Source organism: Lytechinus variegatus, chromosome 2 (assembly GCF_018143015.1).
Source record: "Lytechinus variegatus isolate NC3 chromosome 2, Lvar_3.0, whole genome shotgun sequence".
Lineage (NCBI taxonomy): Eukaryota > Metazoa > Echinodermata > Echinoidea > Temnopleuroida > Toxopneustidae > Lytechinus > Lytechinus variegatus.
Genome location: NC_054741.1, coordinates 62,584,215 through 62,609,753, shown reverse-complemented (window position 1 = coordinate 62,609,753; position 25,539 = coordinate 62,584,215). Strand labels below are relative to the sequence as shown.

The window sequence follows — 25,539 nt, the reverse complement described above, 5'->3', positions numbered from 1 at the left end:
TAGGCTGATATGAACAAGTTTTGAAGACAATATACAAAACATATTTTAGCTCGGACATCGAGCTTTCATTATTTTTTTTCATTTCCAAATTTAATTGGTCTGTAAAATGTCCGTTTTATGGTCTACATATCAGCATTTTAAGCTCACGCTGCGTGGTCATATTGTTTAATTTGCCAAGTTCATATTGTCTACGTGTATTCCATAATATTCCATTAAACAAATGTATTCAGAATGCCCAGATTGATTCTAGGTCAAAATCTAAAACAAGCGCGATAGCCTGCATGTTCTTTATTTAAAATGTACTTAAATTATCCAGTTTCACATCAGAATATCATTAACTGTCTGCTCATGATTCACGATCGCATTATTAATGATAATTTTAGGTCTAAAATCTAAATTTTCTTCCTCTCGCGCTTCGCGCTCGCATCAATTGTTTAGTTACATACCTATCCCATTTATCAATACAAAAATTAGAATGACCAATTTCTAGGTCGGAATGTAAAAAAAAAATTTGCTCGCGCTTCGCGCTCGCATTATTGAAATATATTGGCGTTCGCAGTAACCATCTAGTTACATATACGAATCTTGTTCAGGATCACACATTACATTGCCCAGAAAATTAAATTTTCAGGAAAAAATACATGAAAGTAAAAAAAAAAAATCGCTCGCGCTTCGCGCTCGCACTTTTCATAAGGCTTATGAGATTATTTCATGTTTATGTTGTTTTATAAGAATAAAAGTAAGAAGTGACTGATCGGGGAAAATATAGGTGAAGATAATTTCGGGCCCCGTCCCCTATTGGCGAAAGTCGGATCCGCCCTTGTGACACATACACACACACCGGAAAAATGGCCGGTGCCCCCCTGAAAAAGCAAGGACCCCCCAGTGCCCCCCCCGGGAAAAAAATCCTAGCTACGCCACTGTATCGCAAGAGTGGTAAATATCGATTAGTTGTTAACAATTGATAAATGTTCATCGTTATTCATATTGAGTGCATTAGCGTTTATCATACCATTTTGTCAATATTCAAAAAGACCATTATTAAAATAGAGCAAATTCCCTAACAATCTGGCAGAGTGATATCGTAGTATATTATAACTAATTCTGTGATTTTGCTTTCTTGTACGTGACTCATGGTAAATAATGATCTAATGTGAGGTGTTACTATTTTCGTCACAGTTATTAGGTTCTGCATATACGAGGAAGTCTAATGGACCTATGTGTTATTTCAACCCACACGTTTACTTCTAGGAAGGCAAAATATCTCAAGAGTCGGTCAGTCGAATAACATTTTAGAACACTATATGCACGGTGGTAATCGAGATTAATAATAGGGATTTAGATTGAGATTTTTACTCCAGTAATTAGAGGGCAAGAAAGAGAAGGAATCCTCAATCGTGCTTTTGTCGTTGGCGAAATAATAAATTTGGGACACAAAGTCACATTTTATGACATAATAGCTAGTTAACGGTATCAGTACTCAAAAACAGAGATGAAATAAAACTTTGCAATGTCTATTCACGCAAAATAAGATTCAGCATACTCATTTTTTTCTACCACGTCAAGAAGACGAGTGGAGGTGCGTTGGTTTGGTGATGATTGTTAGGATGCTGATGAGGGAACCTGTTATTGATAAAGGCGACAGTAATTGTATGATGTATGATAATGGCCATGATGATGATAATAATGATGATCATGATAATGGTGACGATGACGACGATGATGATGCTGTTGGTGATGAAGAATAATGCTATCGACAATTGACATATAACATAGCCCTGTCGCCCCCTGTCTTTCCATCTGATGGTTTTTTACTTGATTTATTGTGATTTATTAAGATTGCCAATATCCATTCGACAAAATATTTGCGATGCATTGTCAAAAACAACTTAGACATATGAAGAATACAGGTACAATTATAATCTCGAAATAATTCATATTAAACAGGAAAAGGAGAGGGATGACCTCTAAAAATAACAAACCTTAGCTCTAAAAACAATGTAGTAAATGGATACCTAAAATCATAGAGGCACTAAAAGTCATTTATCACCAAATGAGAATTTCTCATTTGATAGCACATGGGTTTGGGGGTACTACAAACATAAAACAAGAGATGATTATGCACATGAATTATAACGAGTCAATTCAATTATCCTTAACAAAATTCAAAGTAAAGTAATGAAAGGGGGGAGGAGATATGCTAACGCGTGATTCGTTCTGATTTTTTTTAATATGAATTCATAACATATTTATAATTATTACAAAACTATATTTAAAAAAACTAAACTTGATTGATGATCATCTGTCTGGATTTTTTCCCCCAAAGTGTCATGATTCACAGATATCATTAGCCGATATTTGTTTCAAATCAGATCGAGACTCCAAGATCTCCTCCCTCTCTTTACGATGCAGTATGTTCATGTCCCAATTTTTAAAGCACAAGTCCACCCCAACAAAAACTTGATTTGAATAAAAAGAGAAAAAAATCAACAAGCATAACACTGAAAATTTCATCGATATCGGATGTAAAATAAGAAAGTTATGGCATTTTAAAGTTTCGCTTCATTTCACAAAACATGCACATCTCGGTCAGTATGCGAATGAGGAACTGATGACATTACTTTATTTTATTATATGAAATATTTTCATTTTCTCGTCATTGTAATGTGACATGAAGTTTCATTCCTCCTGAACACGTGGAATTCCATTATTTTAACATTTTGTGGTTCAGACAAGGAGGCCCTAATCGTCAAATTTGTAAAAAATGAAATATTGTATAATTCAAACAATAAAAAACAAAGGAAATAGTGAGTACTCATCGACTCTCTCATTTGGATGTAACTGGCTAGTTCATGTATATTTTGTTAAAAATAAGCGAAACTTTTGAAATGTCATAACTTTCTTATTTTACATCCGATTTTGATGAAATTTTCAGCATTGTGCTTGTCTGATTTTTCTCTATTGATTCTTATCAACATTTTTCTGAGGTGGACTTGACCTTTAAACTGCTGAAGAATTATGCATGTATCATATCATAATTATATTAGCAGATAAGCATGATTATCGCTTTACATTATGCAGAGTAACCAATTAAAGGGAAACTTCACCCTGAATAAATATTTGTTGTAAGAATGGCAGAAAGGGATTACAAATATTGGTAAAATTTTGAGTAAAATCCATTTAAGATTAAGAAAGTTATTAGAATTTTAAGTTTTGGATTTATGACTTCCTAAACGAGCAGCTGCCCCGTATGTTATGTAATATAAAATGAATAAATTTCAATTTTTTAATGGTTCGTGATGACTTAGTTTTGTTTCCGTTTTGGGAACGGGTGTCAAATAATTTGTCAATTGGTATACTGAAGGTACAGTAAAAATCTTTTTCAATTTTCTGATAAAATGACGTTTCATTGTTTTTTTTACCATTATGTAGGAAAGCTGCTCGCATATGACGTCACTAATGTAATGATTATAATTCGGATAACCTTTTTACTCTTCGGTGGATTTTTATCAAACCTTTGGCAATATTTTTTAAAATTATTTTTCCGCTTTTTTTTAAATAAGTTTTTGTAAGGTTGAACTTCCCTTTAAGGAGGACAAGAACTTGAAAACGAATATATTCTTCAGTCTATATGCAAGATATAAATATAAAATCACGTCTTTTGAATGAATGAATTCTGAATATTTTGTTTCTCTGAGAAATGCGTTCACCATGTTTCTTACACACACATTCTGTTGAATGAAATATTCTGTAACATTTTTCATATTATTTTGAAGATATTGTATATAGATGTTTAATTTAATTGGAGTGTACACTGCACAAACTACTTAAAGTACTCGACTGCACCTGCAGTCATGATTGCCGATTGGGTTAATTGTGGCTCTGTGGCGAAGATATTTATTTTACACTGTGTAAAAAAATGAAGTTCTAATTTAGCACTTACAGTGCTTGTATTGTGACTGCACTACGAGTGTTGATTTTCTAGTTCAAATTTAATCTAGAAAATCAGTTACTGTACAAGCACTATAAGTGTCAGTTGGCACATCATTTCTACAATGTAGTATTTTCTGTGTCTTGCTTTCAAGAAAGGCCTTGACTTGTCGACATAAGTTTGTTTCGTTCTCAAGCATGGGTGATTCTTTAATTATTTTTCTAGAATATAATTGGGGAGAAAAACAAATATTTGTGCATTCTTTCTCGAAATCTAATTTGACACATTCGATGGTGCCTGTCGATGTTCCAATCTGAGTATTTTTTTTTTTTAAAATCATAATTTGTACCGTAGCCAAACTGAAGATTTCATTTTCATTTCCATTATATATTTGTCCTTTTATAGCACGCACAACGTGTGATATTGTTACTATATCAGTAGTTGAATGGCCCAAGAGGCGATATTTAAAGCATTCGAGGAATTGATCCTACAAGTCACTCATTCAATTCACCAGTCCTGGTGGGTGTTTGATAAAGTTGTTCGTAAGTTAAGAGCGACATTAAGAACGACTTTAAGATCGACTGGTGAACCTTTCTTACGCGCTAAGTAATGGTAAATACAATTTACCACTAGAACAGTTCACCTAGGGGCGGCGATCCTGGGGGCCGGGGGGCACAGTACCCTCCCCCTACCCAGTGGCGGACCGTGACCCCGAGGAGACAAAGCATTGGGGGCACGGCATTGTTCACAAACAATGCAGTCCCCCCCCAATGCTTTGTCTCCTCCGGGTCACGGTCCGCTACTGCCCCTACTTTTTGTGTCACTGAAAAGGTGTCCTTATTACGCAAGAAAAATCCCCGTCACGAATGTGTACTGTGCCTCTTTCATCGGAAGAGAAGTGTTACCAAGCACCCTTACCAGTATGATAAGTACCAATCTTTCCCTAAAATACCCGCTCTCGGAAATGTTCTGGGCCCTTTTCACCTGAGAAATACCCGAATATGTCTGAGCAAGTGCTCTCTTGTCTTCTTGTAAGTGCCCTTACTAGTCAATGTCCCTTTTTACCCTAGAAAAGTGCCCCTCACGAACATGCCCTGTGCCTCCTTTCCCCTGAGAAGGATCCGTTTTATGCCGTTAGCAAGTGCCCCTTGCCTTCTTACAGGGGTCGGTGGTCAGGGTGGGGAAGGGGCAAGGGCCAAAAAATTTCCCGGTCATATCATGGAACAGGCAATGGCGTCATAAGGCAAAAATTTTGAGGGGGCGATATGGCGATATATCGGGCCCCCAAAAAATCAATATGAATGCGAGCGGCGAGCAAAAATGTTGACATTTTTATTGCAAAAATCAAATTTTCTGATAGATTTTGACACGTTAAAAACATAATATCATATTTCACCCTTCTCTCTTTCCTTTTCTCTCTTTTTTTGTACGCCACGGTGCACAGGAATTTTGTATGATTGTGCGCGTCAGCGCGAAGCTCTATATGCTCGAGGGACCCAATATGACTCTTGTGGCAAGAAGTAGCTTAATATAAGTCCCGAGCGAGCGAGATAAAAAAAATTACATTTTCATGAGAATCTAACATGAAGAAAGATTTTGAAGTGATCTTCAGGAAATTATAATACACTTTTGCTCTGCTTTTCTTTCCTTCCTCCTTTTTTTTGTTTGGTTGCAGAACTTTGGGGGCCATATTCCAAACTCATCCATACAACAGTGCTTTATGGGTTGGGTTCGGGGCGGAGCCCCTGAACCTCTTGATATTAAAGGGGAATCCAACCAAAATAAAAACTTGTTTTTATAAGGAAAAGAAAAATCAGACAAGTTGATCGGTGAAAGTTTGAACAATATTGGACAAACAAAAAGAAAGTTATGAATTTTTAAAAGTTGTAAATATTTGTATTCACTACACCCATCATGGAGACTTCAAATTGGCTGCATATGGGATGTCATAGTGATGTAAGGCAAGGACTACTCTTCCATGTACTCCAATACATATTATGGCTAAAATGTAATTTCTCCTTAAAAGTTTTATTTCAAATTATATTTTTCTTTTCTGAGGACATAAAACAATATACTATCTGGGTTATATTTAGATTACTGCCCCAGGGGAATGGGTACTTAGGAGAAAACCACAAATCCCTGATAATAAAGTACATGGCCTATGGGAAAGTTGTCCTTGCCCCTTGTCATAATTTACTTTCCCAGTTTCCAATTTGAAATCTATATAGTATAAGTGATCTCAATTTTAAAACAGCTATAACTTTCTTATTGCTTGTCCGATTTCTTTCAAACTTTCACCATTCTGTTTAATTTATTTTTCTCCTTCCCAACACAACATTTTATGGCCAAGGCTGGATTCCCCTTTAAAGCCATTTTCAACCTTACAGATGGCCACTAATTTTAATAAAATTGCGTGTATTTTTATCATATAGCTTTCACACAACATAAAATAAATTCAGTGCAGTTGTGTACTGTTTTCATCCAAATATTTTGAGAGGGCACACCATAGCAAATGTGGGAAAATTTGTAAAAATTCGCTAGCGAGCAAAGCGAGCCAGAAAGAAAAACAGCTTTTTAAAATGAAATTCTAGTTATGTGATAGATTATTACATCATAGCAAATGTAGTGATATCTTGTCCTTTTTCTTTATTTTCGTATTTAGATTTTGGCTCATTCAATTCTACCATCATTTACCGCTTTTGTTTGCCTTTTTGTCATCTTTGATTCATTTCCCTAATCATGCTAATGTATTTTTACATCGAGGAGAATTCTCACATGTTCTTCTTTCTTTCCTTTTCCCGTTTCTTTCCGTTTTCCCTTTTTTTATTTATGTTTTTCTTATTTTTCTTTTCCCTTTCCTCTTTTTTCTTTCCTATCCCCTTCCCTTTCTTCCCCCCCCTTTTTTAATTTTCCCGGTGAACTCCGCCAGGGGGCAGCTTGTTCCCCATGCCCCCCGCCTGTTACGCCACTGCATACGTAGGAATTTGTCCCGGAATTTGTAGTTCAATTAACAAGATTAAAATGTTACTATCTTTCTTGAAGATTAGAGGGAGCTGTACATATACCCCCTCCCCTTACCTGAAAATGATGTGATATTCCCCCGAGCCGTGGGGTTTACCCCTGTGCATACAAGCATCAGTGAAAGTATCAAAAAGAAGTAAAACCACTATCTTTCGCTCACATTGAATACAATACTGTATGTCTGATTCTTTCTTTGTCTACTCATACTTCGTATTATTTTTACTGCACTGAAAGGAGTTGACCCCGCCCCCAAAATCGTATTTTTTTTAGAGGGTAGAATTCGTCATACCATCACAATGCATACTAATCCACATGATCTTGTTCAGACTTCAGTCTTACGTGCGTCACGCCTCGCTAGTTCCCAATCGCTTCGTGCAATGCACTAGGGTTTCACGCTTGTAATACCGCCGTGTATACAGCGAAATATCTTATGATGATGTGAAACATGTATATCCTTTTTTTATAACCAGAAAGGGAGAAATTCCATTTTTGATAACATATTTTTAAGTTTATGTTTTATTCTAGTATTCCACGTGTTGCCACGCATGAAGAGAGTTTGACGTTGATCTACCTTCGGCATGTTCGGGGAGACACCAATACCCTGAAGGGTATAAGGGTTGGTGATTGGCGCTCGATCTTGTTCTTATTACGAACAAAACTGTTTTTTGTGCTCTGCTGGCGCTCCATTGTTGACTCTTTGCGTAGGTGGGGTTTCTTTTGTGTGCTAACAATAAAGCAGAGAGATAAAGATAGAGAATGAGAGAGGGGCCCAAATGGAATACGTCTACAGTAGTTGGTATAACAGTCCTACTTTCCCCGGCGAATTATAACAGCGCAGCACGCTTTTATGCACTTGGTAAAACTTTGCTATTTTAGTGTTTCGTCGACCAGTCAAGGTCGTGGGAAAGGCAGGACTTGACACTTAAGTTCCAAAGGACTCGGTCTAGACATATATGAAATAGTTTGCAATGTTAACTGTACAGAGGACCTGCTATTTCGAAGTATGTTGGTGATTCGTGCTTTCGAATGAGATACATTATTATTAACGTTGAACTGAAGGAGGGGTGATTGGCGCATATGCAGTGATACAACACGTTAGCACCATGTCGTTCCTGAAGAAGTTTAATAAACAGAAGAGCGTGGACCTAGAGGAGGAGTTGAGGAAAAAGGAAGAGAAGGAGAAGGCGAAGGAAATGAAGAGGGCGAAACGCCACAGCGTTCATGTCAGTGGTAAGAGGAGCACGCCGGATGTCGCGGCCGACGTCCAACCCAAAGATGATTCGATCGTCGAGGATCGAGGGTTGCAGAAGAAAAAAGAAGCAGAAAGGAAGGAGCGGGAGAGAAGAAAATTCAAAGACATGTCCGGCATGGTGATGACAAGTCCAAATGAGTACCCTGTCTTTATCGTTCACTATCTAGGAAGGATGCCAGCCGATGCCGAGTACGGGCGAGAGGCGGTAGAGGATCCTGTTCACCAACTATGCAAGCTACGCGAGAAACAGAAACTGCAAAAGACACTCCTAGCATTTAATGTTGACGGGATGATGTGCCGTGAAGTGTCTGGTCCTTTTTATAAACCTAAGAAGGAAGGGTTAACCTTCTTCATCCCTCTACATCATATCACCTATGGGGTAGCATCTTTGACGCATCCCCAAGTCTTTGCCATCATCAGCAAGATGACGGATGACCCTTCACCGGCCAACCAGGTTCTCGTACTTCATGCTTTCCTGTGCGACAAGACGGAGGACGCTCAGGGGTTGACATACTGGCAACTTCAGGCTTATATCGAAGCCTTTGAAGATCTAAAGAGGAAAAAGATGCTGAAACAGAGAAGAAAACAAGCAATGCACGGCCCACCTATACCTCCAGGGCCATCAGGGACCAGTGGTGATGCTCCTTCCCCTGCAAGCATTAGGCCTAGTCCTGATATTGGCAACAGTGGTGGTAGTAGTGACAGCTCTACCAACAATAGCAAACACAAAAATCCTCCCACTTCACCTAGCCCTGCATCTCCCCAAATCCCTGCATCTCCCAAAATCCCTGCATCTCCCAAAGGCCCTGCAGTTAAACCGAAACGAACGAACTCTGCCGCATCAATCACGTCATCCTCCTCATCGGCGTCATCATCTTCCAGGGTGACCCCAACAGCAGAGCGGAAGATACCAGACAAGGTTGAAGTACAAGATGTTGTTCAGATGTCTAAAAAGCAAAACCCTGGTAAGATGAAGACTGATGTGTGGCCACCAGCACCAAAACGGGGTCCCCCTCCTCAGCTCCGAGGACCACCACCGGCGTTGACACAACCCGATGTTGGTGGACCTCCTGCAGCTGGTCAGAATGGTAGGACCAACTCTAGGGATTCAGCCTACGGTGAAGGGGAAGACGAGTTCGCCATCTCATTCTCACCGACGTCAGCAACGGCACCGAAGTCGTCTCCGGTGACGCCGGGACCGGTGTTCCCTGGTATTGCTCCTCGAAGGACGAGCGAGTCCGATACGAACAGGACTGCATCTTTTGAGAGCAGGATAAGTGAACTTCAGAATCTGGTGGAGATGGATGCTCAGAAACTCAAAGACCTCATGATCAATGAATACCCTACGTTATCACGGTAAGAAATATTCTTCTTTATCAATTATCCTCTTATTCAAAGTGACCCCTTTGACTTTTTGTAACACCAAACATTGGAACTTTGTTTAATATTTCTTCATTTATTTTTGGAAAGAAAACATTTACACACGATGAAAGCGGACATTACAAGTATAGATGTAATGTGTACGACTGTCACATAATTCAATAATTAAAACTGCACATTAATTGTAATAATATATTGCCGTAAGGTTGCTGCTATTATTACTATATTACCATGATTTCTGCTACAGCATCTGCTGCTGATTATAACAATTCTGCTTATGTGAATGACTACTACGACTAGAATTACTAATATAAGTATTTCAAAGTGCTTGCTACAGCTACTAATATGCCTGTTATTCATCTAGCAATTCTAAAACAACTTTTGCTCGTACTCTTTCTACTTTTTCTAATCCTCGTCATCCTCCTGATTCTACGTATATTACTCCTTCTATTTCTATACTTCTACTACTCCTGCCACTGCTATTTTACGACGACGACTACTCTACGACTACTATTACTACTTCTACTACTACTACTACTACTACTACTACTACTACTACTACTACTACTACTACTGCAATTACTACTACTATAACTACTACTATACTACTATGACTACTACTTTGCTGCTACTACTACTGCTTCTATTTCTATTACTACTTCTAACACTTATCTTTTCACGACAACGACTACACTACTACTACTTCTACTACTACTTCCATTACTACTACTACAGCTGCTACTACTACTACTGCTACTACTTTTACTACTACTACTACTACAACTATTTCTTCTACTACTACTACTGCTGCTGCTGCTGCTACTACTACTACAGCCACTAATATTTAACTTTGGTCGTATATCATCCAATAGTGTCATAAATTAACCTTTTCATACACTCTTAAAACAAATCAGTCAAATTGACTAGACCAGTAGTCAGCTGGGAGCAACTGATATGGCAATCACTGATATTCACATTTCTGACATATATTCTAGTCAGAAATAACTCTTTTCTAGTAAAATATGACTAGAAAATAGTCAAATATGACTAGAATAACAGTTGCTCCCAGCTGACCCTATTAACCAGTCATGTTTGACTGATTTGTTTTTAGAGTATACATCGTGTATCAAATTCTTGTCAGTGGCAATGATTGGAGGGTAAACGTATCAAAGTCATAATGGCAATATATTCTCTCCTATGCAATATGTTGAAATATTGCACAGATTACAGGAGAACGCAAACTATATTTCACAATCTTGGTATAGGAAATTGGAAAAAAGTAGTAATAAATAATGCGTAAGAAAAACGTGAACTCATAAAAGTATCAGTAATATCATTTATTTGCACTTTTTGCAATTTAATTATATTTCAATGTTTAAATCATAAACTTTAATACTTAATCTAATGTGAATTACATATTAAATTCACATTCTTTTAATAGTTGATGATGATTGAATACAATTTCATTGTACTCATCTTAGAAAAATATATATCAAATAATCCGTCAGATGTTGTACTGAATACTCGTATAAAATCTTTTTCAATTTTTTGACTAAATGGCAATTTAAGGAATTTGCATAGTGCTTATAAGGAAGCTGTTTGCATCCAACATCAAAACTAGAAGTAAAGAAATAAAGGAAAAATGTTAATCTATTTGGTTGTTTTTCGCCAAATATCCATATTTCCTCCTACTTTTAACAAAAACAATTTGACGCAATTAAGGGTTAACTTCCCTTTAACTCTATTTCTATTGCATTTTGTAGCAGATAATACAAACAGTATAAGCCTAATTAAGAATTCATGGTAAACAGCCAATTAAAAATGTTGGAATTCTTCAAGTTATCTCACAACATAGTTTCAAAGCGGATAAAAAAAATTTAGAAAGCAGAACATGTATTCTAAAAAGCCACGAGCGATCGAAGCGAGTGCATATGCAAACTGTTTGACCTCCTTGATAGGAATTCTTATTTTGTGATAAAATGTGACATAATATTCAACAAATAAAATCATTTTCCCTCTTTGCCTCTCTTTCCTTTTCTCCCTTTCTTTCCCCATTGGTTTTGATACATTTTTGTAGCCTGAGCTCCAGAAACAAATTGTGTACGCTAGTGTATGGGGCGAAATCTATTTTAAAGTCGCTGGTGGGCCATTTTTCGGTTTTTTAAAAAGGGGGGAAAATCCATAATAGATTTTGACCTTACCAACAAGTAATAAATATTTCACATGTTTTCCATTCATTTTTTGTATATGTCTATGTTTTTCTTAGTCGTTGAGCATTTTTTTTGGGGGGGGTGTCCCAAAGTCCCATTAATATTCGTCAGTGTCATCATATCAAATACATTGCTATTACCAATATATATATATATATATATATATATATTCTGCGTATTTGAAATATTTTTTGATCAAGCACATAAAATGACTGTATACACATCCGAGTGGAAGCCATCAACTTTCATGATTGTATAAAAAGTACAGAGATCAAGTAATTGTTGATTGAGATGGGAGGCCCATATCCTTGCACTGCAACTTTTGACAGTTTTCAATATGAGTTCATAATTTTGTTTTGCCACGTTCTTTTATACCTGGGTCAAGGTCATTTATGATAATCTAGTTATGAGATTATATTTCAAATAATAAACGATTATAGGGTGGTCACGTTTGTTATGCGTGGCTGCAAATTTGATGGTCTCCGTGGAGTTTTTATTTTTTATGTATTTATTTTTTTTGTTGTGTATGTGTGTGCATCGCCAGGTATCAATACTCCGTGCATCTGAGATGGGCGTAGCTAATACAATCAACTATCCCCAAAAGAAATGAACAAATAAATTCTAAATGAATTGAGTATATAAACATATTTTTATATATTTAGCATGCCTTTCACCAGGAAACAATATCATATGGGCTTTAGCAATTTAGGCTGGTAGTACTGCAATTAAAAGCAACATAAAATTGAAGTATTCAGTCCGACCTCTCATATGGGTCAAGGGTGGCAGCCCGCTAGACCGAAGGTCCGCGAGACCGAGGGTCCGCGAGACCGAAGGTCCGCGAGACCGACTTTTTTCCCCTTCATCGGTTGCCGGTTGAAAGCTTGATATTCCAAGCATTTTGGTAACAATGATTAAGATGGGTAACTAAAAGAACAATTGACGCAAGCGCGCGAGCTGAAAATTTTGATATCCGATCTGAAAAAAATTGACAGTTTAATTGACGTTTTTAATGAAGAACAAGATGTATATCCAACCAAATATTATTGCAAATCGAAGCGAGATTTGTTTTTTTAGGTTTTCATGAAAACGGGACATTCTATTCACCTATTTAATCATGAAAAGTATGGGTTTATTGCTAAAGAAGTGATGCGAGCGCGAAACGCGACCTGAAAATTTTATATTCCACTCTGAAAAACGGACATTTTGAGCACGATTTTGAATAAAGAACGAGTTGTGCATTTCAATTTCGCTTGCCGATTTCAGTCTAACATTACAATCTTATTTTATTTTTACACATCCGGAATTATTGGGGGGGGGGCAAAAAAACATATCGTTCCCCCCCCCTGTCCCCCCCCCAGGATCGACGCCTCTGATCGTAAGTTTATACTGTAAGTAGCAGAAACACCCCCTCCCTGCACCACCCCCCCCCCCGAGAGATGTTTCGTGCGTGCAGTACGTGTTTCGCACGATTCGTGTGCTCACCACCGCCCCCCCCCCCCCCCCGGTAACATGCACATGTTACGCCACTGCAACGAGGCGTCTTAAACCAATCGACCGTGGCAACCGATGAAGAGAAAAAAATCGGTCTCGCGGGTCTTCGGTCTCGCGGACCCTCGGTCTCACGGTCCCTCGGTCTCGCGGACCCTCGGCCTCGCGGACCTTCGGTCAAGTGGTCGGACCCCGGGTCAAGTGCGTTACAAACGCATCATCATCATCACCACCACTACCACCAACATTATCATCGTTAGCAATATCATTCTTCGTAAATGTTTCCTATGTTCATTATCATCATACTATTATTATTAGCATTATCATTGATATAATTCTCATCATCACCATCTTTTTATTACACAGTGTCACGACGCGTCGTGGCGTACAACGGCTGTGACTCTCGTCTTGTAATTAGAGGGTCGTGTTTTCAAATCCCATCCACACTTTGCCACTCTCCACCAAGATGTGTGTCTTGGCGTTTCTGTTGGAATGCTCCCCAAGGAATAGTGCATACAATGTGTGCGGGTATGCCAGGTTCTGCATACGATTGCGTGGGGTAATAATGATTACAATGTAAAGCGCTTATGAAACAGAATTTTATTAAATGTAACTACTATCTTTTCTTTATAATCATTCTCAGTATAGGCAGCGATCCCTTTCTGATTTCGATTTTTGTACAACTATTGGGAGAGGGTCTTTACCCCTCCCCCTTCCTCCCGTCGAAAAGATTGTTTGTTTGTTTGTATTTATTTCCATATAAAAAGATAAAATATATACATGATCTATTTAACATAACATACAGATGGAGGATGGCCAATTTCAGCGGTATCAATAAGATACCACTGTTCTTCCATGGGGTCCTTAAAAACAAATACATGCATGTAAAACAAATATACAAAATATACACAAAACTTAATCGAATGCATGAAAAGAATGAAAAATTGTAAAATCGCCTCACATGATTCTCATACATAGCAAAAACTGTGGTGTCAACGGTGTACATAGAGGACCACACCAGTTACTTTACACCTGTGTTAAATTGGTGGTGTTAGTTTTACACCTATACTATAGGTGTTATTATAACACCTATGGTTATTACATTTACACTCGTTGGTGTTATGTTCAATCTCTAAGATGTTATTTTAACACCTCAGGTGTGGTCCTCTATTAATACCAATTGGTGTCAGTTTTAACACCACCGTTTTTTCAGTGTAGGAAACAAAAATAGTGTTCACACAACTAAAACAGCTCGACAATGCTTAATTTTATATAGAAATATATTCGCTTATATTTTTATTGTAGGCGGATACTTCTTAATCATAAGTTTTTATTTTCTTTTCGAAAGTGATTTCCTCAATGGACTTTTTAAAAACATTTACACAGATTAACCCATTGTAAATGACAGATAATATATTTATATTCTTGATATAAATTTTCTTTATTCAAGAAAAGTAACAAATACAACATGTCGGTCAAAAGCCTCAAAACACTATCAAACAAGATAATAGAATGGTCCAAATGTTATCTAAAATTTCCTTCGAACATATTTGAAAAGGATGATACCAGCTGATGTCAAATCAAACAAGAAGGCATAATCATATACATATTTAGATAAGTTGCAGAAACCCCCTATTTGACAAAAAAAGGAATTCGGGCGGAGCTCGAAAGTAAATATCCGAAGACGTCATACATTGTATTCCGTCGCATGCCAGCAGGACCTGTACAATGAAGACTGCAAACGTGAATATCATTGATATTCCAAATCATTATACTCGTATGAGGGAGGAATATTAAACAGTAACAAAAGAATGCTGTGGCCTGAATGTATAATAATTTTAGAAATTGGTATAGAAATAAGAAAAAATGACACCAAATCTTGAATTCTCACCACACCCTTTATAAACTTTCAATAATTGTAAATAGCTCGTTGGAATTATAGATTGGTAAGGAGTTGGCCCATAAAAAACAATGAAAGACTTAGCTAGATGTTAGTATTTAACACACCCAGGTTGATAGAAAATTGTAGGCACGTGTGACGAGATTATTGTGGAAGCTAAATATATCTATCAGAAAACGATTATCAATGATAATGTAACAAGAAATTAATGTGCCATTTATTTTCCACATCTTTCCATTATTTAATGTATTTCAAATTGAATATTTGACCGACCTTACTGAAAAAGAAATCTGTATGATTTCAAGAAGACAAAAACATATTGTGTAGGTTGATGATGCTGATGATAATGATAAAGATACCGATGACGAAAATAATAATAATATTGATAATGATAATAATAATCATAATAATAATAATAATAATAATGATAACAATAATAATAATAATAATAATGATGATAATAATAATGATGATAATAACAAGAAGAGGAAGAAGAATAGTAATAATAATAATAATGATAATACACAAATTTTAATAACAGTGATGAAGAAAATATATACCAATAATATCATATGCATAAACAATGAATAATCACTTGGGCTAAATAGACCAGGAAAACTGCTTACCAAGCATGTACATTCACTCATAAATGTTAGGAATGTGCATTAAATTGGCTAATTCATAATGAATACTCATTTGACAAGCACTATTATACTTTTTATTGACGTTTAAGTTCAGTACAATTCGACGGAAGTTTATTTTTGCAGCCCCCCCTCCCCCCACACACACACACACAACGCTTGATTTAACTAACGGGGTGACATAATTTTTGTAATATTTTATCATTTTTATTTGCTCACGGGTTTCAAGGATAATATAGGATTGTGAGGAAATGGAAGACTGAACTCGGAGACTGATACAAGCAAACAAAAGAGTGAATTAAGGCAACTCCTTTTTTACACGCGCCATATATATTTGAGTAAACTACGGCGAGGGTATATAGCGTTATGGTATTGTTTGAGAGTAAACAATTCTGCCCCATGATGTTATTTTCAACGCCATTTATTCTGAGAACGTGCAAAGGGGTTATAAAGACAGAAACAACTTCGAGAACTTTTTTTTCCATCTCGATCAGAATTACGCTTTTATGTAATAATATTTCATCATTTAACTTATAGATACATAAACCGAGCTTTGAAGAAGACGCCCCACCCCATCGATTTTCGTTTGCAAACCACTTTCATTGTACAGAATGCTTCAATACGAATCATTTATGATAATGCATGTGCTTTATAAGCATAACAGTATACCACTAGTGAGGGCGAGAAATCGTTCACTTTGAGGACTAAAGGATCAAGTCTGCGCCCTATTTACACGTACAACACTGACAAAACCATGCAGCCTAAGTGTGAAAAGGTCAAAATGCATCTTATCTGTGATTGTTTGCACTCGGATATGCACGTCTGCACCATAAAATATTCCCTATTTGCAACTTTTCTATGTTTTGAAATGTTGTACATTTCATCTGCACCATTAAGGGTGCATAATGTAACTTTATGCGTTAGTAAATGTGCGTAAATGAATTGCATGATGGCATGTTTAGCGCCCCTTGATCGGTGTGCTGTTAAAATTTGAATCCCTACTTCCCACTACACTACTTTGTCCTGCAAGTTTACTGGAAGCCAAGAAAGGGGAGGGGCGGGGGTATCGCCGAAAATGGCAACCCTTCCCAAGACACTGGACTAGCGAGCAAGCAACAGAAAAGGGAAGAACTCGGACCTCCATCCCCCTCCCCCATTAAAGTCCATTACTAATCCGGACGGGGGAGGGGCACACTGTTTCCCTATAGCCATTGCATTGCATAATGATCCAGCCCCGCACCCCACCCCCTTTCCTGTATTTACCACTGCAGTACAATACTACTTTAGAAGCCATATACTGTACATTGTAAATTTTAGGCCTCTATAATCCACCTTTCGAGTACTTTGTTTAAGAACTGGAAACATATACATGTATAGTTTGCTTAAGCTATGTGCATATCTCCTCACCCCTTGAATGCTGCGCAAAGCTTTTTACAGCGAGGAATTTGTATTTGAACGCTCTTTATCGTATATGATTCAATAATTCTTGCATTCAGCTTTATTATTCCTTCAATGTATACAACTATCGTCCAGTATTACCTTCACCATGTACTGGGGTATACATGTATATTAACAAAATAAACCTAACGACGATAAATGGATGATTGTGTATATATTAACCAATAAGTCTTTCTTTTTCATTATAATCCTCCTATCTAATCATCTTTTATTGTGTATATTATGCAAAATATTGCTAATTACTAAAATGCATGGTTCAATGCGCATGTGTGGGGGTGGGTCAAGTCCCCCCCCCCTCCACGCCAGTGTCTGGGTCTATAGACATGTATCGTTGATTTCTTTCTCTGTTTCTTTCCACTGTTTTTGTTTCTCTCAGTAAAATCTACTACAAGATGTCTATTGATCAGAATGGAGTAGTCACCCGGAAGGAAACTAAGGAGGATGATCAAGGGTCGACATCAAAGGTGGCCTCGGTCGACGACGTCGACCATACGGATGTGTAACGATCGCACGATCTCGATTTGAATATTTCTTGCCAACGACCATTAACATGATTAAGAAGACGGAGTGGTTATCAAAGCCGTCGATATTGCTTTACGATCTTCGTCGTCATGATCATAACAGATCTAGGTCTATATTCCTATGTGTCAGGTTTTTTATCGATGTCATTTTTTTTAATTTCTGAGCTTTTGCACCATTACATTAGATCATCAAGTTAACTGGAGCATTGTCAATGGAACATATTTAAAAGTCTAATTCAACCGTTGCACTTCAGACTTTTCTCTCCAAATCAAATAATTGTATCAATACTGCTATCTTTATTGGCTTATGTGAAACCATTTTGGAAATCCTTTTTTTTTAATATATATCATTATCGGTTTTGATCGCGTGATAATTGGTTCACATGAAAAGGACAGGAATAGGAAAAAATCTATTACTTTTTGTTCCTGTTTAACAACGGATCAATGTGTCTTTATCCAAAACGTTTAATGAACGGCATAAAATCTCACCATAATCACGATAATCTAAACATAATTAGAAAGATGAATATTAAAAAACAAGAATTTAGAAATAGATTCTTGAGTAGTATAAACCTCTCTCTTCTTTCAATAATGTATCAGGGTTTCTTCATTCGATACTTGAATTTCTTAGGAAAATAAAAAGTTCCTCTACTGACAATTAACAATGCGATAGAAGGTTATATTTTTCTATGTAAATTCAAACATTTCAATCTTCTTTCACTTTGTATTTAGATGAGATAATATTATGACCTGTTGAAAATGTTGTTGTAATGAAACGAGATTACCGGTAGTGTTAACTTGAAATGATCGTTTATGATTCAAAATTAACGATTTTCACGACTTGGTATAACTAATATACGGCATTTGTTATGTTAATGATGTTTATCTAAATAAATTATTTTTACAGTAATATTTGTGCGATGGCAATTTCATTTCCTTATCTGCTCAGGAACTTTAAAGAAGGTCGGACCTTAAGCATATAAAATGGTCTGTCCCTTAGATCGACAAGCCAATATTTATCCTTTTTAGAACAAGATATAAAACAAGACTGGAAATAACGTTGTCCAATTCGAAGGGTGATGATGATCTTTAGGTGGTCGCTCTACCGTTTAGTTTGTCGATTCGAATCATGGATGCATACGCCGCGTTTGACTGCGGACATAATTAGTAAACTTTACGATTTTCGTACGATACAGTGGGTTGTAGATGGGTATACGATGTGTGTTCGCATCGCATTTTACATTTGATTTTTTTCATCAACCTTTTAGGAGGATGGCCGTATAAAACGGCCAGTGCAATGTCGCACGGGGATCATGCGATTGCCCTGCGATTTTCTCAGCATCCATATAGGCCAAAAAAATCGACTGGTATGCCTATCATACAACAATTGTTCAATTTACACGCTGAACGGTGAGTTGCCTTGCGACGGGGTCGTAGCTTGCCTACGATATAATCGTACATTCAGAGCTTAATTTCGTAATGGAAAGATACGATGTGTTTATGGGCTCCATTGGATCATTGCTGACATTGAGATAATGTTCATCACACTCTGTGTAAGTGTGGTACTATTAAATGTTATTATATGCGATGTATATTTCCTATAACTTTTTTTACATATAAAATGTGATTTGTTGATGAGAACTTTATTTTGATGAATGGATTATCCTTTAATATATACAATTAATGATTATTGAAATTGTGTGGATTATAACCCTACTGCCAGTTAAGTTGTGATCGATTTTCCTTTTATTTTCTGTCGAATGTATTCGAAAACGAAACTTTCTAAAATTTTCGTTAGTATCAAAATGTTGCTGATAATTAGTGTTTTGAAAGGAATAATTATTATTTAGAAAAAATGCGTTGAATATGAAATGAAAGAATTTATCATATTGTAGTCAATGATCATCATTATCATTTTGTTAATAAGAGTTCTTATACGAATTGAAATAAGAATGGTCTAATGAATATTTCTTTAAAGGACAAGTCCACTCCAACAAAAAGTTTATTCGAAAAAAAAATAAAAATCAAACAAGAATTATACTGAAAATTTCATCAAAATTTGATGTAAAATAATAAAGTTATGATATTTTGAAGTTTCGCTTATTTTCACAAAACAGTTGTATGCACATCATGGTTGGAATGCGAATGAGGTGACTAATGACGTCATCCCGGGTGAGGCTCACTTTTTTTGTATATTATACTATATCAAATATTCTTATTTTCTCCTCATTGTCCTGGAAAACAAAGTTTTGTTCCTCCCTGAACATGAATGATCACCATTGTTTATAATATTATGGTTCAGTCAAGCTGATCCTTATTGTCACATCGCTTTAAAAAATGCAATATTGTATAATGCAAACTATAAAAAAAAACAACGAAAGAAATAGTGAGTGAGGGACATCACTGACTCTCATTTACACATCTATAGTTGAGTTGTACATAACTGTTTGTGAAAAATAAGCGAATGTCATATTTTACATCTGATTTTGATGAAATTTTCAATGGTGTGCTTGTTTGATTTTTCTATTTATTCAAATCAACATTTTTCTGGGGTGGACTTAACCTTCAAATGCAATAGTCCTATATTTACAGAAAATTGACAGTGTATTGTAACTTATTATGACAAAGGCTGAAAGTCGTGTGCAAACTTAGGAGACAGTATATAGCGAGTTTTCGCTATTGCAACGGGTGTCTTGACGGATTCTGATACAAAGTAAATCTACTGAAAATGCCTGTCAAATGACGATGAACAGCTTGAAGGTCTTTGACAAAAATTGGTAAACCGGAACAGCTGATCATCCTAAAATTCAGAGCTGACGGAAAAAAAATAATTGTCTTTTTTCCAGAGTCCAGGGCCCCATCTTACAAAAAGTTGAGATTGATCCAATCAATCGCAACTATGGACGGCCAGCAACGTCAACATATTAAATGCATGTTTGTTCAAAATCTTTTTCTAGATATGAATGTATAGACATAAATTCATCGATTTCTTGACAATTTGGTTTGTGCTCCTTCGTTTACAAAGGACATTTTACAAATTTCCTGTAGAGGAAATTATGACATCGATGGATTTCCATAGAGTTACGATTGATTGGATCGATCGTAACTCTTTGTAAGACCCCTGGACGACACTCCTGTTTCGATTCACCGACTTTCGACAAAGACCACTTTGTCATAAAGGACTTTTGACAATAGATTCTCAACGTTACCGAAAGCGTCCGCATAGTGGTGCGAAAAAACCCTATATATTTTTCCAATTTGGGCGAATTGTATAAAATCTCGCGTAATTTATTCACACTGTATGACATGTGGAGGACTAAACCAACCCTGATTTCTGTTTTATTATTACTGTCTTCCAACAAATCCGATGCTTTGTAGTGGCTTTGTGACTTTATTTCATGACTTGATTTAAATCTGTTCCTTTTTTTTCCAAAGTTGATAATGTTCATGAGATAACATAAAACTGCTTGGTTCCCATCCAGGTATTCAGAATTTTGAAACTCTTCAATTTCCAAAAGAGACCACTAGTTTCAGTATGGCCAGTTATAGATGTATATACTCAATCATGGTATGTTACATATTCAAGTAACATTGTATAACGTAGCACCGTGTTAAAGTAAACATTAAAATGAAGATTATGAATTAATCTTTGAAATTTAGAATATCATTTTTGTTATATCCATCAGTGAATGGAATTTATACGAAACGAGGCTCATTCGTTTTTAGATGTGTACGTAAAATATGATAATATCGTGGATAAAATTCGAGAAGGCACATTATGATCCTGTAGTTGGTATTATATAGTAGTAATTGCCATTGTGCCTATGTGTTTATATGTCTACTTAAAATATATATAAATGATCAGTGGTTCGACTCTGTTCAAATTAATTGTGCGATTATTACCACTAAGCTGCATGAAATTTGCAAGTATACAAGTCATACATGTATAATAACATCGGGGCCGTTTCATAAAGCTGCAGTTCGTAGATAAGTTTAAGAGCGACTGATGATCCTTTTCTTGTGGTAAATGATATGTTAAAAAAATATTCACAGTGGCCAGTCGTTCTTAAAGTCGCTCTTAACTTATGGAACAGCTTTATGAAATACCCACCATTTTTATTTTATTTTACCTCCAGTAAATTCTTATGCAATTGCACATGCAGGGTTGACATCTTAGATAAATCGTATCACCGTATTTTACGTACGTTGTAGGACAGCTTTTGAAATAGCATAAGGGGAAAAAAATCACTGAGCATTTGTTTGTTAACTTGTAACAAAAAATATTTACCTAACGACAACTTTTATTCTTTTATAAAGCATCATTTTCCTGTCGTAATAAATCTCAGCCCACAGTAATGATCTATCATGCAACCGCGTAGCCAGGATTTCATTTTGGAGGGGGCGGTAAATGCACGCGAAGCGTGCCAACACTTACAGAGCGCGCGAAGCGCGCTCCCTAGGGGGTGGGTGCAGGGAGGGGGAGTTTCCCCCTCCCGCGCGAAGCTTTTGGTGTTTCATAAATTAAAATGAAAAGGAGCCGTCTCTCTTGTCTCTAGTGCCTATTTCAGCTCCAATTCAGTTGACTCATTGTTTTCATGAATCTAATTTGTTTTCAAAAAGTGATTGTGAACGCACAAAAAAGGAATACATTGGAGGAAATTAAAATAATAATACCCTCGCGCGAAGCGCGGAAGCTAAAGCGTTTTATCAGTTTTTTTGCCATGAAAAGGGTCCCGACTAAAGGGTCTTCTCAAAGATATATTGAATACTTCCCTTGGAAAGATCAGATTTGATTACAAACAATTTAGCGACAGTGCATATCTTTAACTCGCAAAATAGAGGAGAAGAAGTGTATATATGCCGGGAGAAAGATATTCAGTCCCGCGCAGAGCAATGAAACTCTGAAATTTCAAAGGGCGGACGTTTCATCAAAATAATGCAGATACGTCTAATACCACCATCGGCTCTAATTAAAATGATTTTCTAAGATTATTGAACTTCTTTATGAGGAAATAGTGCGCAAAAAGTTGAAACTTCTGTGATTTATTGAAATTGAATTAAAAAAAAGAGGATTCCTAATTTCTTTGACTTATCATCCTGAAGTGCTTCATTTTGAATAATAAAGAAACTTAAGTGTCATTCAAAATTTCAAACTGAGGGCGCAAAACAGGGCAGGAGATGAATGTGAAGGGAAATGACATGAAGTTTAATAGAATTTGATAAAAAAAATATTGTACTTCTTTATTTAATACGACGCGAATTTTAGGAACCTGTTTGCCCCAGAATTATGGTTGTTTGGTAATGAGCTGAAAAGCAGGAGAAGTTGACTTTATGGAGGTTGCGGCAGAAATTGATATAAAATTTTACCCGCCCGGAGCCGACCCGACCAGAAGTTGCACGATCAATTAAAAAAAAAGATAACTTCATATACTTTGGCGTAGCCTTACTCTAATTCCATGCCCTAATGGATACATTTGAACTTTAACCGGTAAGAAACACATATACCTGAGGTGGAAAAACAGGGTTAGAGAAAGGGTGGGGAAACAATGGAGAATTGCAATATTGTCATTTAACCGCGCGCAGCGCGGAAGAAAAATTCATATATAAATTTAAAGCAAGAGTGATGGAGTTTCTCTTTTAAGAAAAAAAAGAATAAAAAGAAAAAAAAAACACAAAGCTACCTTTCTTCCCTTTCCTCCCTTCCCTTTTTCTTTTCTCCTCTCTTTTTTTCCCTTCTTTTTTTTTCTTTTTGGGGACGTTTTGGGGGGGCGACCGCCCCCACCGCCCCCCCCCCTGGCTACGCGCCTGCTATCATGTTATTTAATGTGACGGTCATAAATCAACACGTGTTAAAATAATGTTGGCTAAAAACACCTGTCATTTATTTCTATGATAAAAGACGTTAAAAGTTATTTTGTGACACAACCATGACAATATCAGAAGTCGTGTAATGAATTCTGATATTTGCCACAGTATCATTAAAAGATATACTTGTTTATATCAGTATTCAACTTCGTATGTTTCATTGTCTTCCCTTGGGGACAAGAAGCTTGCTGATTATATCGCCAGTACAGCCATTGTGATATAAGAAATTGCAAATAGGAATAGGGGAAAGTTTCATGAAAGAAAGAGTGAGTGATTTTCACTGACATATCTCCTCTGAACGTATGAATTGCAAGGATTGTCAGTAGCCTATTTAATCCAATTCTTTATTTCATTTCCATTCAAAATATAATACAAAATGATATAAATCAGATACAATTTCAAAGATGAACATTCTTACTTCGTAAAAAACCCAGTATGATATTGAGCATACATGGAAATGAGGGGGTCCACTAAAAGCAAAGATTGCAAAGAAAGTGTGGATCACCCTAGGAAATGAAAAAAAAATATATTATCGACTTAATCATATATGCTTATATATGCATATAACTTAAAACTACACTCAATGAAAATCAGTCGGTACTTATATAATTATGCTCCCAATATATTTTTTTTTATAAATTGCTTTTACTGAAATGTATACTGTTACTGCATTTTCCTTGTGAGAAAGCAGCCATGTAATGTCGTGCTCCCCTGTTCAAGCCATTTTATAATTAACAAAATTACCAGAATATATTAAGTCACTCAATCCAAAGCCCACTGTTTGAATGTTATTCTTGATGTGAGGTCGAGCTTGATGGGGGAGGGATTAATTAAAAGGACACTTTTTTAAATTGTGGTTTTAATGAATCATCACAATTGGTTCCAGGGGCACATTGTGAGGGCGACCACTCTCTATGATTTTCAAGTATATAGTGAAAAAAGGAGAAAAATATAAACATGCTGATAAAGAGGAGGTAAGAAAGAAGATTAGAGAGAGGGGGGGTGGTGGTCGTGTATAACTCTACATGATAATCGCCTCTGTATATCAGTTGAGAATATATATATATATGTTGTAAAAAACGAAGTGCTGATTTTCTAGTTTAAATTTGAACTAGAAAATCAGCACTCGTAGTGCAGTCACTATACAAGCACTGTATAAGTGCTAAATTAGCACTTCATTTATATATATATGTACATAATATGTACATATATCTGTAAATAGAGTCACCATTTCGATGTATTAAGGGGTATGTGGAATATTATTATCATTATTAAGTCGTCTTTGTGTCCCTCTCAGGCCTAATAACCAGTTACCATTTTTAACTCAGAAGGACCGATTTTATAAATTCGATATGATAATCATCTTCTTTCTGTCAGTAATTTGCCAGATTTCGTTTTCTGACGAGATCGAGATGAAGTATTTTACTAAAACATGTCCTAGCTTACTTGAATAAAAAACATATATATGTATGTAATACATAATAATCGATTTTAGTCAAAAGCAAAACATGTACATAAATAGCATGCTTGATCAAAAATACAAGTGAATTACCTCCCCACAACTACAGCAGAATAGGTTGAATAAAATGAGAAGAGAGTAAGTCAAACAAACAAATCTGATGCATAGGCGGATCCAGGGGGCGAGCCCCCCCCCCCCCCCCCCCCCCTTATTGGAGGAGCAAAAAAATTAGAAAAAAGGGGAAAGAAAGAAAAAAAAAGAAAAGGAGGGAAAGCGAAGAGGAAAAATAAGAGGGAGAAGAGTGTATAAAATAAGGTCAGGGGAAGAATTGGAAAATAATTTCAAAAAGTATCTCGTATCACTATATTGAATTTTCGCTCGCGCTTCGCGATCGCATTGCCTGTTCAATGAAA

The 25,539-nt window shown here is 36.4% G+C and overlaps 1 protein-coding gene across 1 annotated transcript; it reads left to right on the top strand.

Moving 5' to 3' along the window:
• Positions 1 to 7,697: 7,697 nt before the first annotated feature.
• Positions 7,698 to 19,448, top strand: LOC121408578. Its single transcript, XM_041600091.1, has 2 exons — positions 7,698 to 9,560; positions 17,658 to 19,448. The coding sequence occupies exons 1-2, from the start codon at positions 8,056 to 8,058 to the stop codon at positions 17,782 to 17,784; spliced, it is 1,632 nt and encodes a 543-aa protein (XP_041456025.1). The 5' UTR covers positions 7,698 to 8,055; the 3' UTR covers positions 17,785 to 19,448.
• Positions 19,449 to 25,539: the final 6,091 nt, after the last annotated feature.

Coding starts and splice junctions, on each gene's coding strand:
- LOC121408578 (XM_041600091.1), top strand. CDS start 8,056: ATGTCGTTCCTGAAGAAGTTTAATAAACAGAAGAGCGTGGACCTAGAG. Junction 9,561..17,657: donor GAATACCCTACGTTATCACG/GTAAGAAATATT, acceptor TGTTTCTCTCAG/TAAAATCTACTACAAGATGT.